Genomic DNA, 13,933 nt, shown 5'->3' with positions numbered 1-13,933 from the left:
CTTCTTTGCTTTTAGGGCTTCATGTGAAATCCTGAGATTTATAGATCTAGATTTTAATGTAAAGTGACGTTCTAGATCTGTGAAGTTTAGATTTGCTAAAGTTGCTATTTTTTATGTCATTTTCTTTACTTTATTCTCTAATTTGTTTTACAGCGGAATCTTCCTGTTTCATTTGACTCTCTTACGCCTTGCTGTAAACCCTAAAAGCGGCGAACTCTTGAAAGCTCAAGCTCTCGGACGCATCGGTAGGCTATCGCTTTCGATCTCGGGCTATTCTTTTTTATGTTTTTTGGTTTTTTAATCGTGAGATAACTCAGCAAGTGGAAAATGTGACTCTTGATTTATTTATTCTGATCGATTATTGTATAATTGGGGGTGTTTTTTCTCCTTGTTACGGAGAAGCTTCTTTCTGGGCGTTCCAAGAGGTTTCCTTGGCTGCCGTTTCCGGTAGATCGTCTCTATCGTGAAGCCAGTCGATGTCCTCTTCATCCTAAGGCCTAAGTGATTTTTGAGATTTGCGGCACAAGAGATGAGAATTTGGTGTGGGAAATTATAGCGCATTGGCTGTGGATCTTGAACCCACCGTTGTGTTTTCTTGGTTGGTGAAGGAGGGGATCGCCTGAGCTTTTGAATTCTCTTCTGCTCGTTTGGTTGAGTCACTGTGGCATTTGCATTTTCTGGAGAAATTCTGTTGGGGTACAGTGAGAGTGGAAGGGCTCTGTACTCATAGTTGATTTGAGTTTTTCTAGAGAATCGGAAGCCTTCTGATTGAAATGCTGCTTGATGGTTTCTGCAACTGCATGATCGAAGAAATGATGCGCTGAAGCGAGAAACTCGAGAAAAAATCTGTGTGGAGGTGGAGCTGAAACAGTGGTGTTTTATCCTCTAAGGTTGTTCTGTGAAGAAGATTGCCAATGGATGCTGGTACTGGCCTGGGATCTCGCGGAAATAAGGGCGATGCGGTGAATTATGGTCCTAATGGAGGGGAATCTGGGGTGAGTATTCGTGTCTTATCTTTCCTTTCGGTGTATTCTAGCTACTTTTCGTGATTTTTCATGCAGATCTGAGAGAATTCTGATCGTTCTGAGAAAGTTTTTTCAGGTTTAATAGTGCTTGTCATTGGATCTTTAACATCAGATCTGGCTTGCACTCATATAAAATCAGAATTTTGTGATTATGTTTTTCCCGAGTTTTTCATTTAGTTCAGCCTTTCTATTTCTTGTCCTGTCATGTTTTCGTTTTTGATCTATGTGTGTTCAGGTTTCCTCAAAACTTCCTGTATTGGTTTATGATTTCGTTTGATGAAGCCCTTTCTTCTGCTTTTTGTGGCTCTGTTTTCTTTGCCGTTTCTTGCCTCAGCTAATTGTATAGTGTGTTGTGGTCTCATTGGTTTCAGCTGAAACATTCGAAACATCAGGGTGGACAGGTGTGCCAGATCTGTGGTGATGAAGTTGGTTTGACACTTGATGGTGAACTCTTTGTAGCATGCGATGTTTGTGCATTCCCTGTGTGTAAACCTTGCTACGAGTATGAGAGGAAAGATGGGAATCAGTCCTGCCCTCAATGCAAAACCAGATACAAAAGGCATAAAGGTTTGGAACTTAAGAATGAATAACTATTATCAATCCAAATAGTTTCTAAATGAAAATCTTAAGGAGAGTTCATGTTCTGTCTTGCATAAGGCAATGGATGCCTTGTTTAGAGATCTAAGAAAGACATTGCCTGGATCTGCTTGCAGGGAGTCCTCGTGTTCACGGTGATGAAGGGGAGGACGATGATGCTGATGAGGTGGCTAGCAACTTCAATTATCCATCCGGTAATCAACATCGGAAGCAGAAGATTGCTGAGGCGATGCAGAATTGGCAGACGAGCTATGGACGAGGAGCAGATGTAGGACCACCCACTTATGACAGGCATGAGGTCTCTCCAAATCAGATTCCTTTACTCACCAATGGCCAAGCGGTAGGTTGCCTTATTCATGGTGATGCATTCCTTCCACTATAATGAATCTGTACAGTGAATGATATATGGAAGATTTTCCAGCTGTCTGGGGAATTACCTGTAGCATCGCCTGATCATCACACCATGCCGTCACCTGCTGGTGGTGGTGGGACTAAGCGTGTGCATCCACTTCCTTATGTAGATCTTCATCAACCAGGTATACTTGAGAATGTAGTTTTAACATATTATGCAAGAAAGATGTTCTTTTATGTTGTGTTTTTTGTTCTTTTATTTTATTTTGATTTTAATCTATGAGAATTCTCTGTATTGGATTGGCTGAAATGGTTGAGAGCATTGTGTTTTGCAGCGAATATTAGAGTTGTTGACCCAGCAAGAGAATTTGGTTCACAGAGTTTTGGCAATGTTGCATGGAAAGAGAGGGTTGAAAGTTGGAAGATCAAGCAAGATAAGAATGTTGTGCATATGACAAATGGAACAACTACTGCTTCTGAAGGAAAGGCAGGAGATATTGATGCTTGTACTGATGTCAACATGGATGACCCTCTATTGTAAGTTCTTTTTGGGATTACAGATGCTTAATTTCTGCAATTTTGCTTCTGCGTGAATATATAAAAATATAAAGAATTCATTGCTCATCATGATTAATTTTAAGCAATGGAGAACCTGGCCAACTGGATGTAGGTGAAGGACTGCCTTACGTTAACAAACCCTGTGTGTAGGGCTACTATTATGAGAACCACTGGCTGCACTTTTAAAGCATTGAAGTTGATATGAATCCAGCAATTGACAAATCAAGTGAACTTGATCTAGCCACTCCATGCCACTTGTGTTAAGTAGTTGGCCTTTATTGCCCAATACTTGAAGTATGTTTTGATCTGGCATCAAAATAACGATGGTGGTGTGTGAAGGTGCTACATGCAAATTTTCATATGTTATGTGTTGTTTATGTATCATTTCCTTTTTGTACTTTTCTTTTAGTTAGGAAAATACATATTCACCGCACATGATATTTCCTTCAAATTAGCAAGGTTTGAATCCTCAAATCTCTTGTCATAGGGATATAGGCTTATTGTAAGTCAATTTGCCATTAGTTTGCCATGTATGGACTATTAGTTTGTTGGATTATGGTAAGGCTGTTTTGGGTGATAACCGTGATATTCATTTCATTTCCATCCAAGCAAACTTGTAATTGTGTGGCTTTATGCATGTCCATGTATCGTTAGAAAGCACCAAACAAATTTGGAGTGTTTTCAAATGAATATTTAACTTAAAATTAAAATATGATGCTTATGGGAAATTGTCTGACTGATGATCATATGTGCTTGCATAGCCATACCTGTTTCTCAATGCAAGAGCATGATTCAAGCCTTGATGCACTCTTACCTTTGATTTGCCTTTTCATGTGTCTGCTCATATCAACAAGTAGGGGTAGATCCACTAGTTAGATTTTCTTTGTTATGAAGCCAAAAGAATAATAATTACTTTTAAGAAGAGTGGAAGTGAAAAAGCACTCTTGCCTACGCAGCATAACTTGATGATGCACAGGAAAATCTCATATCAAATGACTAATGTATTGATATATTGCACACATAAGAACTTGGACAAGGCACCTTTTCATGTTTGTCCACATTGTTTGCATGTAGGTACACAAAAGACTCGCAGTTAAATAGATTTTCATGTTTCCCTGGTTATAGCATAAAACAATGAGTTGTTATATTGGCTATATGAGCTGGATATGAAAGCATGCTCCTATCTTGCTGGAACATGCTCTTAGCTGGTCTGCTTCATGGCAAAATGTCCTTGTCAAGATATGGAAGTCTGGATGTTACCTCAAGTGGAAGAACCATCTGTGTGTGTGGTCATGTATGCAAGATGTCTGCTAGTTATGCTTACAAATAATTTTCTGTCTGTGCTTCCTTGTCATGGTACAGTTTTCTAATAGTTTTCTCTTGTGCAATACAGGAATGATGAAGCCCGTCAACCACTTTCAAGAAAGGTGCCTATTCCTTCATCTAGGATAAATCCTTACAGGATGGTTATCGCTCTCCGGCTTGTTATCCTTGCTATTTTCTTGCATTACCGTATAACAAACCCTGTAAGAAATGCCTATCCATTATGGCTGATTTCTGTGATATGTGAGGTATGGTTTGCCATATCCTGGATACTGGATCAGTTCCCAAAATGGTCCCCAGTAAACCGTGAGACTTATCTTGACCGCCTTGCACTAAGGTGAGACATCACTCTTCACCCACTTTGAATAAATCCAAAACCATCCAAACATTTGATGACAAATTCTTTTGTGTGGTAGGTATGATCGAGAAGGAGAGCCTTCTCAATTGGCTGCTGTTGACATTTTTGTGAGTACAGTTGACCCTTTAAAGGAGCCCCCACTGGTCACAGCCAACACTGTGCTGTCGATTCTTGCAGTTGACTATCCTGTTGACAAGGTCTCATGCTACGTCTCTGATGATGGAGCTGCTATGTTGACATTCGAAGCTCTTGCTGAAACTTCAGAATTTGCTAGAAAATGGGTTCCTTTCTGCAAAAAGTACAACATTGAGCCTCGTGCTCCAGAATGGTATTTTGCCCAGAAGATAGACTACCTGAAGGACAAAGTTCAAACTTCATTTGTCAAGGATCGCAGGGCCATGAAGGTAATTTGGTGTTTTTTTCATACACCTTTCGCACCTGAGCATTTATTGGCAGGTTATTTACTTGTTCCTCTTATATTTTTCTAAACAGAGAGAGTATGAAGAGTTTAAAGTTCGTGTCAATGGTTTAGTAGCCAAAGCACAGAAAGTTCCTGATGAGGGATGGATCATGCAAGATGGCACTCCGTGGCCTGGAAATAACACTAGAGATCATCCAGGAATGATTCAGGTATTCTTGAGAAGTGACTTTTTTATGCTACTGGATCCTAAATTTTCAACTAGTTACTTTGTTTCAAAGGCATGATAATTTTGTTTGAAGTGAAGAAATTAATTGGTTTCAAAGGAATGATGAAACCGTTTCACTGGGCACTGTGTAGGTTTTCTTGGGTCACAGTGGAGGGCTTGACAGTGAGGGTAATGAGCTTCCCCGTCTAGTCTATGTGTCTCGTGAGAAGCGCCCAGGCTTCCAACACCACAAGAAGGCTGGTGCTATGAATGCACTCGTAAGTACTTTATTGAAAACCTAACACCTTGCTATATCAAATCAGTTACTGTGGTTGTAGTCTGAATATACTTGTTTGTAGGTCCGAGTCTCAGCTGTTCTTACCAATGGCTCCTACCTTTTGAATCTTGATTGTGATCACTACATAAATAACAGCAAGGCCATACGGGAAGCTATGTGTTTCTTAATGGATCCAAATCTTGGGAAATCGGTTTGCTATGTGCAGTTCCCCCAGAGGTTCGATGGTATTGATATACATGATAGATATGCAAATCGCAACACTGTGTTTTTTGATGTGAGCCTTTCCTATCACCTCCAGGGTCCTTTGTTTTGCTCAGTCTCACTTTGCAAGGTTATAATACTGTTCTTGTTCTTGTCTCCTTTTCTAGATCAACTTGAGAGGTCTGGATGGTATTCAAGGTCCTGTTTATGTCGGTACTGGATGTGTCTTCAACAGGACAGCTTTATATGGTTATGAACCTCCTTTGAAGCAAAAGCAGAAAAAGCCAAGCTTTCTGTCACGTTTGTGTGGTGGATCACGAAAGAAGGGTTCAAAATCAAGTAAAAAGCATTCTGACAAAAAGAAATCAAATAAGCATGTTGATTCAACAGTGCCTATCTTCAATCTTGAAGATATAGAAGAAGGAGTTGAAGGTATGGTGGTCATTCTGTTTCAGATGAGATTTCCCCAACCTCTGCATTATTCTGACAATTTGCAACTTCTTTTTCTTTGAAAGGTGCTGGGTTTGATGATGAGAAGTCGCTGCTCATGTCCCAGATGAGCTTGGAAAAAAGGTTTGGGCAGTCAGCTGTTTTTGTGGCATCCACATTAATGGAAAATGGTGGTGTACCGCAGTCTGCAACCCCTGAGTCCCTCCTCAAAGAAGCTATTCATGTCATAAGTTGTGGTTATGAGGACAAGACGGAATGGGGAACTGAGGTAGAGTTTTCATTCTTGTTGTTCCACTGTTTTCTTCTGTACATCATTTTCTTTCAGCTCCTGCATAGCATTTTGATTTGGATTTTGAATATTTTATTTGAAGTTTCTTTTGTGCATTCAGGGCCTTCTTTGTTTATCAAGAAACCACTTGTACTGTTGTTTAGATTAAGTCTTTTTGGACAAGGAATTCTTCTTCTCATAGAGGCTGAATAAACGGTCTTGAATGATTTGAAGTTCACCAGAGCACGCTTCCCTTGAAGAAAAAGAAATGCTTTCATTTCATGAAAACATTTGTCCTGAATTATCTTGTTATATGTTATTCAAATAATTAGGATGATGCCCATGATTTTAAGATCCATCTGCTGAAACGCCCAATAAACATGGGTCGTCCTGGTTTTGAGTGTGAACAATGCTCGATGATTTCCTTATGTATTCTGTAAATTTTCCGAATTCCTTAATCTCTTTAGATGAACAAAACTCTTATCATTTCTGAAATTATATATTTTTCATTTCTGTATTGTCTAAATTGTCGAGTTCATTTCTGTCTTCAAGTTAGTGAAGCATCAGATTCTTTCGAGTAGAATGCATGCTTTCCTGGTTTCTTGAGTCATACTTGCAGGTAAACACTACTGATGAAATAATATAATGATGATTGACAGATTGGATGGATCTATGGGTCTGTCACTGAAGATATCCTTACAGGATTCAAGATGCATGCCCGTGGTTGGAAATCAATCTACTGCATGCCTCACCCTCCAGCTTTCAAAGGTTCTGCTCCCATTAATCTTTCAGATCGTCTGAACCAAGTGCTGCGGTGGGCTTTGGGTTCAGTAGAAATTCTTTTCAGTCGGCACTGCCCCATATGGTATGGATATGGAGGAAGATTAAAATGGCTGGAGAGATTTGCATATGTCAACACTACAATCTACCCTGTCACCGCAATTCCTCTTCTTGCTTATTGTACGCTACCAGCAGTGTGTCTCCTGACAGGAAAGTTCATTATTCCACAGGTATGTCCTTGTTAAAAAGGAAAGTTATTTCTTGGAGGTATTTTTATGCACCTGTGCCACTACAAGCACAAACTTTTACATCTTTGAAAGAGCAGAATAACAGACCTTACGACAGGATTAAAATATCATAATTTCCGAAATTTCAAGCATATCATGCCACTTGAATTTCTTGGAATTTTGTTTTCAATCTTTCATATTAATTTTAAGAAAAGTTCAATTACTTATGGTTATTTTGTAACTAAGTAATCGTCTATCTTTTCCTTTTTAATCTGCAGATCAGTAATTTTGCAAGTATTTGGTTCATTGCCCTCTTCTTGTCTATTTTCGCCACTGGTATACTGGAAATGCGGTGGAGTGGTGTAAGGATCGACGAGTGGTGGAGAAATGAGCAGTTCTGGGTTATTGGAGGTGTGTCAGCCCATCTCTTTGCTGTGTTCCAGGGGTTGCTAAAGGTCCTTGCTGGAATAGACACCAACTTCACTGTTACTTCGAAGGCTTCAGATGAAGATGGCGATTTTACTGAGCTCTACATGTTCAAATGGACAACCCTTCTGATTCCTCCAACCACCCTCCTCATAATCAACCTTGTTGGCGTCGTTGCTGGCATATCCTATGCAATCAACAGTGGGTACCAGTCATGGGGTCCACTTTTTGGGAAGCTCTTCTTTGCATTCTGGGTGATTGTTCATCTCTATCCCTTCCTCAAGGGTTTGATGGGGCGCCAGAACCGCACTCCAACCATTGTAGTGGTCTGGTCTGTCCTCCTTGCTTCCATTTTCTCCCTATTGTGGGTCCGGATTGATCCATTCACAACCAGGGTGACTGGACCAAACACACAAAAATGTGGAATAAACTGCTAGGGCTGAAGAATAAATTAACTATGGGAATTTTGAAATAATGATGAAAAGATGGCCGACCGCTCTAGTTGAGCTGAAAGACGTGCTCATCAATGTTGAAGCTATGTACTTTCAAGATGTGAATTAGTTCATTATATATATAAACATGTATTTTTTTTAATTCTTAATAAGTTTGGGTGGGTCTCAGGGCTTCATTTTTGTGTTTATATGTTTTACTTGTTGGATCCATGAGATCCTACATTGTTAAATTAAAGTGGAAGACACGAGATCTTGGCTTCTATTTCTTGTTGGAAGGGTTGTTTGAAGATGGAATATGAGATCACGAAATGTGAGATGAAAGATTCTCCTTTGGTTCTTTGCTTTATTCTTTTTATTAGTGCAATAATTAAAGAGTATCACTATGAGGAGAATCCTAAATTTTCTCATGAATCGGGTGTAGTTGTACTAACCTCTCTTGTGGCTTTGATTGCCAAAGAAGTAGCCTGAAGTAGAATTCAAACTTCATGCATCAACTGTGAAATCTGTAATCTTGGATATTAGATCGAGTTCTTGATAGAAGGCATGAATCAAACTCTACCTACGAAAATATGAAATCTGTGGCTTGAAACTGCATTCATGAGCCATTATATGCGATTGATTGTTTTACCAAAATTTGGTTCAGTGGTGCTGTGTGAAAGTAATGGATACACATCACTGGTAGTATTTTCAGTTTCTGCATTTTTTGCCAACTGCACAGGAACACGGTTCAGAGGTGCTTGGATTAGCCCATGTTTGACAATGTTCCTTCTCTTCAGCCACTGCTTGTCTATTTATTCAGCTTTTGTTAGAATAATCGGTGACCAAAAATAGGATTTAGGAAATCGAGATCCCAATTATCTTTAGAACTTTAATCACCCTATTTTAGGAATTTTGAAGATGCAAAAAGAGTTTGTTATGCCTGAGTTTTCATGATACAATTAGGCTTGAACTTTCAAGAGAGTGATAAGAGTCATTGCTTTGCAAGATCAGGTAACCTCTCCACACTTAACTTTACAAGCTAAATAAAAAACAAAAGAATAAAACCTCTCTAACACTTTAACATAATAAAAGAATAGAAAGAGAAAACTTAAGAATTAAAAAATTTGATTATCCAAAAGATGAAAAATGAAAAAATTTATAGGCTTTTAAGAAAGTCAAGGCGTTTTTGTGATAAATGAAATTAAAGGTTATAAATCCAACGGTTTGAAAATTGGGTGAAAATAACTCTGAACGGTTACTCATTTTTTGACAAATGATTAAGGATCTTTAAAATTGTTCAATGGTTACAATGCTTTATAAGTACTATATAAATGCATTTTTAAAGTCTTTCAAACGGTCAAATCATTCAAAAAAACAGAAAGTGAAAAACGGTTAGGTCAAGACGGACTTTAGTACATGCCCTATCAAAATGTTACATTGTGCCTCAAGTGTTCTTTTTGTGTACACGACCGTGTGCGAACGGTGCATCCGTTCCTGCACAAAGCACAACAAAATTCGCAAGTCACCCTAACACATAAGGGCATAAAGCGCAGCAACGTTCGCAAGTCAACCTAACACATAAGGTTTACCAAAATATTTTCAAAGCATTTTTGGTGAAAAACGATAAATCACCAAAAACCTTAGATATTTTGAAACTTTTTTCAGCTGGGCATATATATATATATATATATATATATAAGAGAGAGAGAGAGATCATATGCTGCTCACTAATGGCTCTACTCATCTGGTTAGGGGTGGCTTGTGACATCACCAAGTTGGGGGAACATCATGAGTTCAAAATCCGTGGTGTGCGTCTCTTGCCACAAGGCCGAAGTTGGGTGCATTCCCTAGTAGACAAGGGAGACCAGTGGTGTAATGTTGGTTGATGGTGCAAGCAAACAATTGTACTGGTGGACACACTCGCCCAAGATGGGTGTCTCACGTGTCAAACATTACCATGTAACTTACACTGGACCCAGTAGACCACCCTAATTTTTTTTGGATTTATAACCCAAAGAAACCGCACATGTACAAAGACCTGGTCATGATGGCTCAGTCTGGCGTACTTATGGTTGTCGGGCAGGCAGCATAAAACTGCGTGGCTAGGACCCCTGCCCCTGGGGCCTATGCTACGCATTGGCTTGCGCAAAGGGGCACTACCCTAATTAGATACAAATTATGCATGCAAATTGCGTAACAAGATTCAAGATTATTAGCAGGTTCCTTGCCAAATGCAACCTTGTAACTACTTCATTGATTTGACATTACCATTGACGCTTCCAATTTTAGTTGATATTGAGTAAAAAAATTTGCATATGGAGAGAGGAACAAAGATTTGCATATGGTTTTTATTGATTTGGAGAAGGGTTACGATAGAGTACCTAGGGACGTTCTCTGGTGGACAATGATGAAGAAAGGTGTTTCTCTCAAGTACATTAGTATAATTAAAGATATGTATGAAGGAGTAGTAACCAATGTCCGCACTTGTGGAGGGGTGACAACCAATTTTCCTATAACGGTTGGGTTACATCAAGGATCTGCTTTAAGCCCTTTCCTATTTGCTATAGTGATGGATGAGCTTACGAGATCAATTCAAGAAAATGTGCCGTGGTGTATGTTGTTTGCTGATGATATTGTTTTGATTGATGAGTCTAGAGCTGGGGTTAATGCTAAGTTAGAATTATGGAGACAAACATTGGAAGCAAGAGGTTTTAAGTTGAGTAAGAGTAAAACAAAATACATGAAATGTCGATTTAGTAAGCAACGAAATAGAGATGGGAGTGTAGTGAAGCTTGGTGAGCAAGAAATACCGGTGGATGATTCTTTCAAATATTTGGGATCTATCATTCAAAAGTATGGAGAAATTGATGGAGATGTAAATCATAGGATAAAGGTTGGGTGGATGAAATGGAAGAGTGCAACTGGAGTGTTGTGCGATCGTAGAATGCCATTGCGATTGAAGAGAAAGTTTTATAGGACGACTATTAGGCCCGCTTTACTATATGGTACAGAATGTTGGGCTGCCAAGAGACATCATATTCAAAAAATGAGTGTAGCTGAGATGTGTATGCTGAGATGGATGTGTGGAAATACAATAAAAGATAAGATTCGGAACGAGGAGATACGTAAGAAGGTAGGTGTTGCACCCATTGAAAATAAGATGAGAGAGAATCGTTTACGGTGGTTTGGACATATTCGACGAAGGCCTAATGATGCTCTAGTTAGAAGGATGGAGAAATGAGAAAATATATTAGTTAAAAGAGGTTGGGTAGGCCTAGGAAGACATGGATGGAGGTGATAGGAAAGGATATGAATGCTTTGAACCTCACCGAGGACATGGCATTGGATAGAAATGAATGGAGGAGAAGGATTCATGTGGAAGACCCAGAATGATTTTCTTTGTTGGTTCATATCGCCGACCCCAATTGTTTTGGGATGAAGGCGTAGTTGTTGTTGTTTGTTGTTTGTTGTTGTTGAGTAAAAAAATGATTAAGAGGGGTACTCTACTTCATTTTAGTGCCTAAGTTATAATCTCAATAATACAGGTTAAAACACCAATATTTTCTCTGGGCCAAGTAAAACTTGACCAGTCTATGGATACAATTATACCTGCAAATTATGTAACAAGATTCAGATTATTAGCAGGTTCCATGCCAAACTAGTTCATTGGTTTTTACCTTGTGTCTAAACTTCCTTTTACATGTAAAAAGCTTTTAAGCAGGGCATGAAGCTTGTGCTGATATTGCATATCAAGAAATAGATACTTTGGACCCATTTGGTTGAGAGTCAATATCACTAAGATGGGTTGATATTGAATATGGGAAGAACTCTTCTCATATGAATGTGGAAGAAGTACAATATTCTCAAGACTGTTGTGTCCACTTGGTTTTAGTGCCTTGGGTTGTAATCATAGAACAGAGTTAAAAGTAAAACACCAATTTTTTTACTCTGAAATTCTCATGAGATTCTCAAATAATTAATTTAATTTTTCTCAAGATTTTGTGGAGAGGATCTTGACAAAAAATTTTACATGACAAAATAGAATAAAAGCAAAAAAACATGGTTGAAAGATAATGTAGAAATTCCATAGTATTATTGTGTTTTCATTTAAAAAGGAATGATATTATTTACATGTTCAATATATCATGACATGATAGACATTTTAAACACATGACAAAGTACCATATTTTTATTTTTTTTAAGATTGTGATATTTGTCACTATGTTTTTAAACTTTCCAAACCCTTGGAGAAGGAATGAACAGTTTGCCTTGATGGGTTTGATGGCATTTGTGTATTTTAGATTTTTCTAAAAAAATATAGGAGCATACATGATCAACTTACACCTACCCATGCAAATTCGGTTTACCGTCTACCTCCAAACCTCACCCTAACCAGAGTCATTCAATTGCACGCACAATATGAGAATTTTATCCAACCACCAAACGTTACCCTCTCTCTCCCATAGCGTAACACTAATAATAAACCAGTAGAATGTGGATGGGTGAAGGGTGAAGGGTGAAGTGCATGCCATGAATTGTAGCTAGGAAGTAGAGGAAACAAAAAGGGCAGATATTTCATGCATGAAATTGCACTCTACTTCCTTCCCTATAATCAAAGACTACTGCAAAAGAATCCTCACTTTTGTCTTGGGACTTAGTAGCTCAATTCAGCTTGATCTGGTTGGCTCCATAATGAACTAAGGCAACCTTAGAGGAAAAAGGAATTGAAATTTACACATCACTTTACTGGCTTGGCTAACATGATTGTTCCATGCAACTTCAAACTTGAGACTCTGCTATGGTTTTTCATGACTTGGTCTAGTTTGATGAGGTCAACCTTCAACACATTTTGAAACAGGAACCGTTGAGATCTGGGTACATCAAGTCCATGAAGAGCTAGATTACCCAAATCGTCCCTGTTTTTAACAGTCATTGCAAGCGTGTCATGTTAGCCAATGACTGTTTCAGGAAATCGGTATTTTTGGTTACTTTGAGCAAACCAGAGGGTAAATGCAACGTGAAATTTGGAACATTTACGTACAAATGCAACACATATCTATCTTACAGGAGGACATTTACGTACAACGTGAAATTTGGAACATTTACGTGCAGAAATTTCTAACTAAAACCTATTTTTGTTGTAGGAGAACTTAAAGGGAGGGTGTTGTGTGTTCTCCCCTAAACACAAATTGTGTGCTCTGGTGTGCACGGAGGAATATTTTGGGACCCGCGATAATTCATATGCCAATGTTGCCCACAATGCAATGACTTTATAATAAAATAACATATAAAAAAGGTAGATATGCTTTTGACGGAAATGTCCTCCCGTAAGATAGATATGCGTTGGACGAAAATATCCTCTCACTCCCCGTAAATAGATTTGCATGTTCCGCCTTTGTTTTTAGCTTGTGTTACAACACATGGCTGCATTCTCGTTCCTGCCTTGTGTTAGATAGAAAACTTTTTCGGGTTCGTTCCTACCTCATGGAGATAACTATAAATCAAACGACTGGTTCGATCATTGGTAGGCGTCATAGGAGGATTTGTCGGCCATCTTTTTTTACAGTCTTCTCTTTTTCTTCGTTTTTGTTAGGCAGTATGAAAAAAAGTAATAATGCACAAACATTCCAACAAGTGCCATTAAGGTCACATCGTGAGTATCTTTCCATGTCATCCTGTTATTGTTGAAGAACGTATGTCGTCGTGAGTGTCATTAAGGCGTTGTTTTGTTATTGCAGGTAGATTTTATGGTTTTAACGGTTGAAAACTTGAAGACATTTGTAAGACGCTGGGACCTGTTGACAAGAATGCTTGGTTACAGATGTGAGCAAGGGCCTTTACCCCATCCGGTATTGTCCATTCACTCAGTATATTCAATGTAATGCAAATCACGATTGTAGTAACACGTATATCGATTTGTGAGATATTTTTTTATTTATTAATATTGATTTGTAATATATTATGTTGAAATGTTGTATATCGATTTATAATATATTATGTATTTTCTAGTGTCG

At 38.6% G+C, this 13,933-nt stretch overlaps 1 protein-coding gene across 1 annotated transcript; it reads left to right on the top strand.

Annotated features, from left to right (window-relative positions):
- The first annotated feature begins 247 nt into the window (after positions 1 to 247).
- Positions 248 to 8,277, top strand: LOC149830305 (putative cellulose synthase A catalytic subunit 8 [UDP-forming]). The gene is made up of 14 exons (XM_090016428.1): positions 248 to 995; positions 1,397 to 1,592; positions 1,739 to 1,962; positions 2,044 to 2,158; positions 2,309 to 2,510; positions 3,925 to 4,191; positions 4,271 to 4,616; positions 4,705 to 4,842; positions 4,991 to 5,116; positions 5,198 to 5,410; positions 5,505 to 5,769; positions 5,853 to 6,055; positions 6,715 to 7,065; positions 7,341 to 8,277. The coding sequence occupies exons 1-14, from the start codon at positions 915 to 917 to the stop codon at positions 7,923 to 7,925; spliced, it is 3,312 nt and encodes a 1,103-aa protein (XP_089872554.1). The 5' UTR covers positions 248 to 914; the 3' UTR covers positions 7,926 to 8,277.
- The last annotated feature ends 5,656 nt before the right edge of the window (positions 8,278 to 13,933 follow it).

Source organism: Nuphar pumila, chromosome 8, assembly GCF_984573655.1.
Source record: "Nuphar pumila chromosome 8, dmNupPumi1.hap1.1, whole genome shotgun sequence".
NCBI classification, from domain to species: Eukaryota; Viridiplantae; Streptophyta; class Magnoliopsida; order Nymphaeales; family Nymphaeaceae; genus Nuphar; species Nuphar pumila.
Note: the sequence above shows the minus strand (reverse complement) of the source record. Positions and strands in the feature narration are given on the sequence as shown.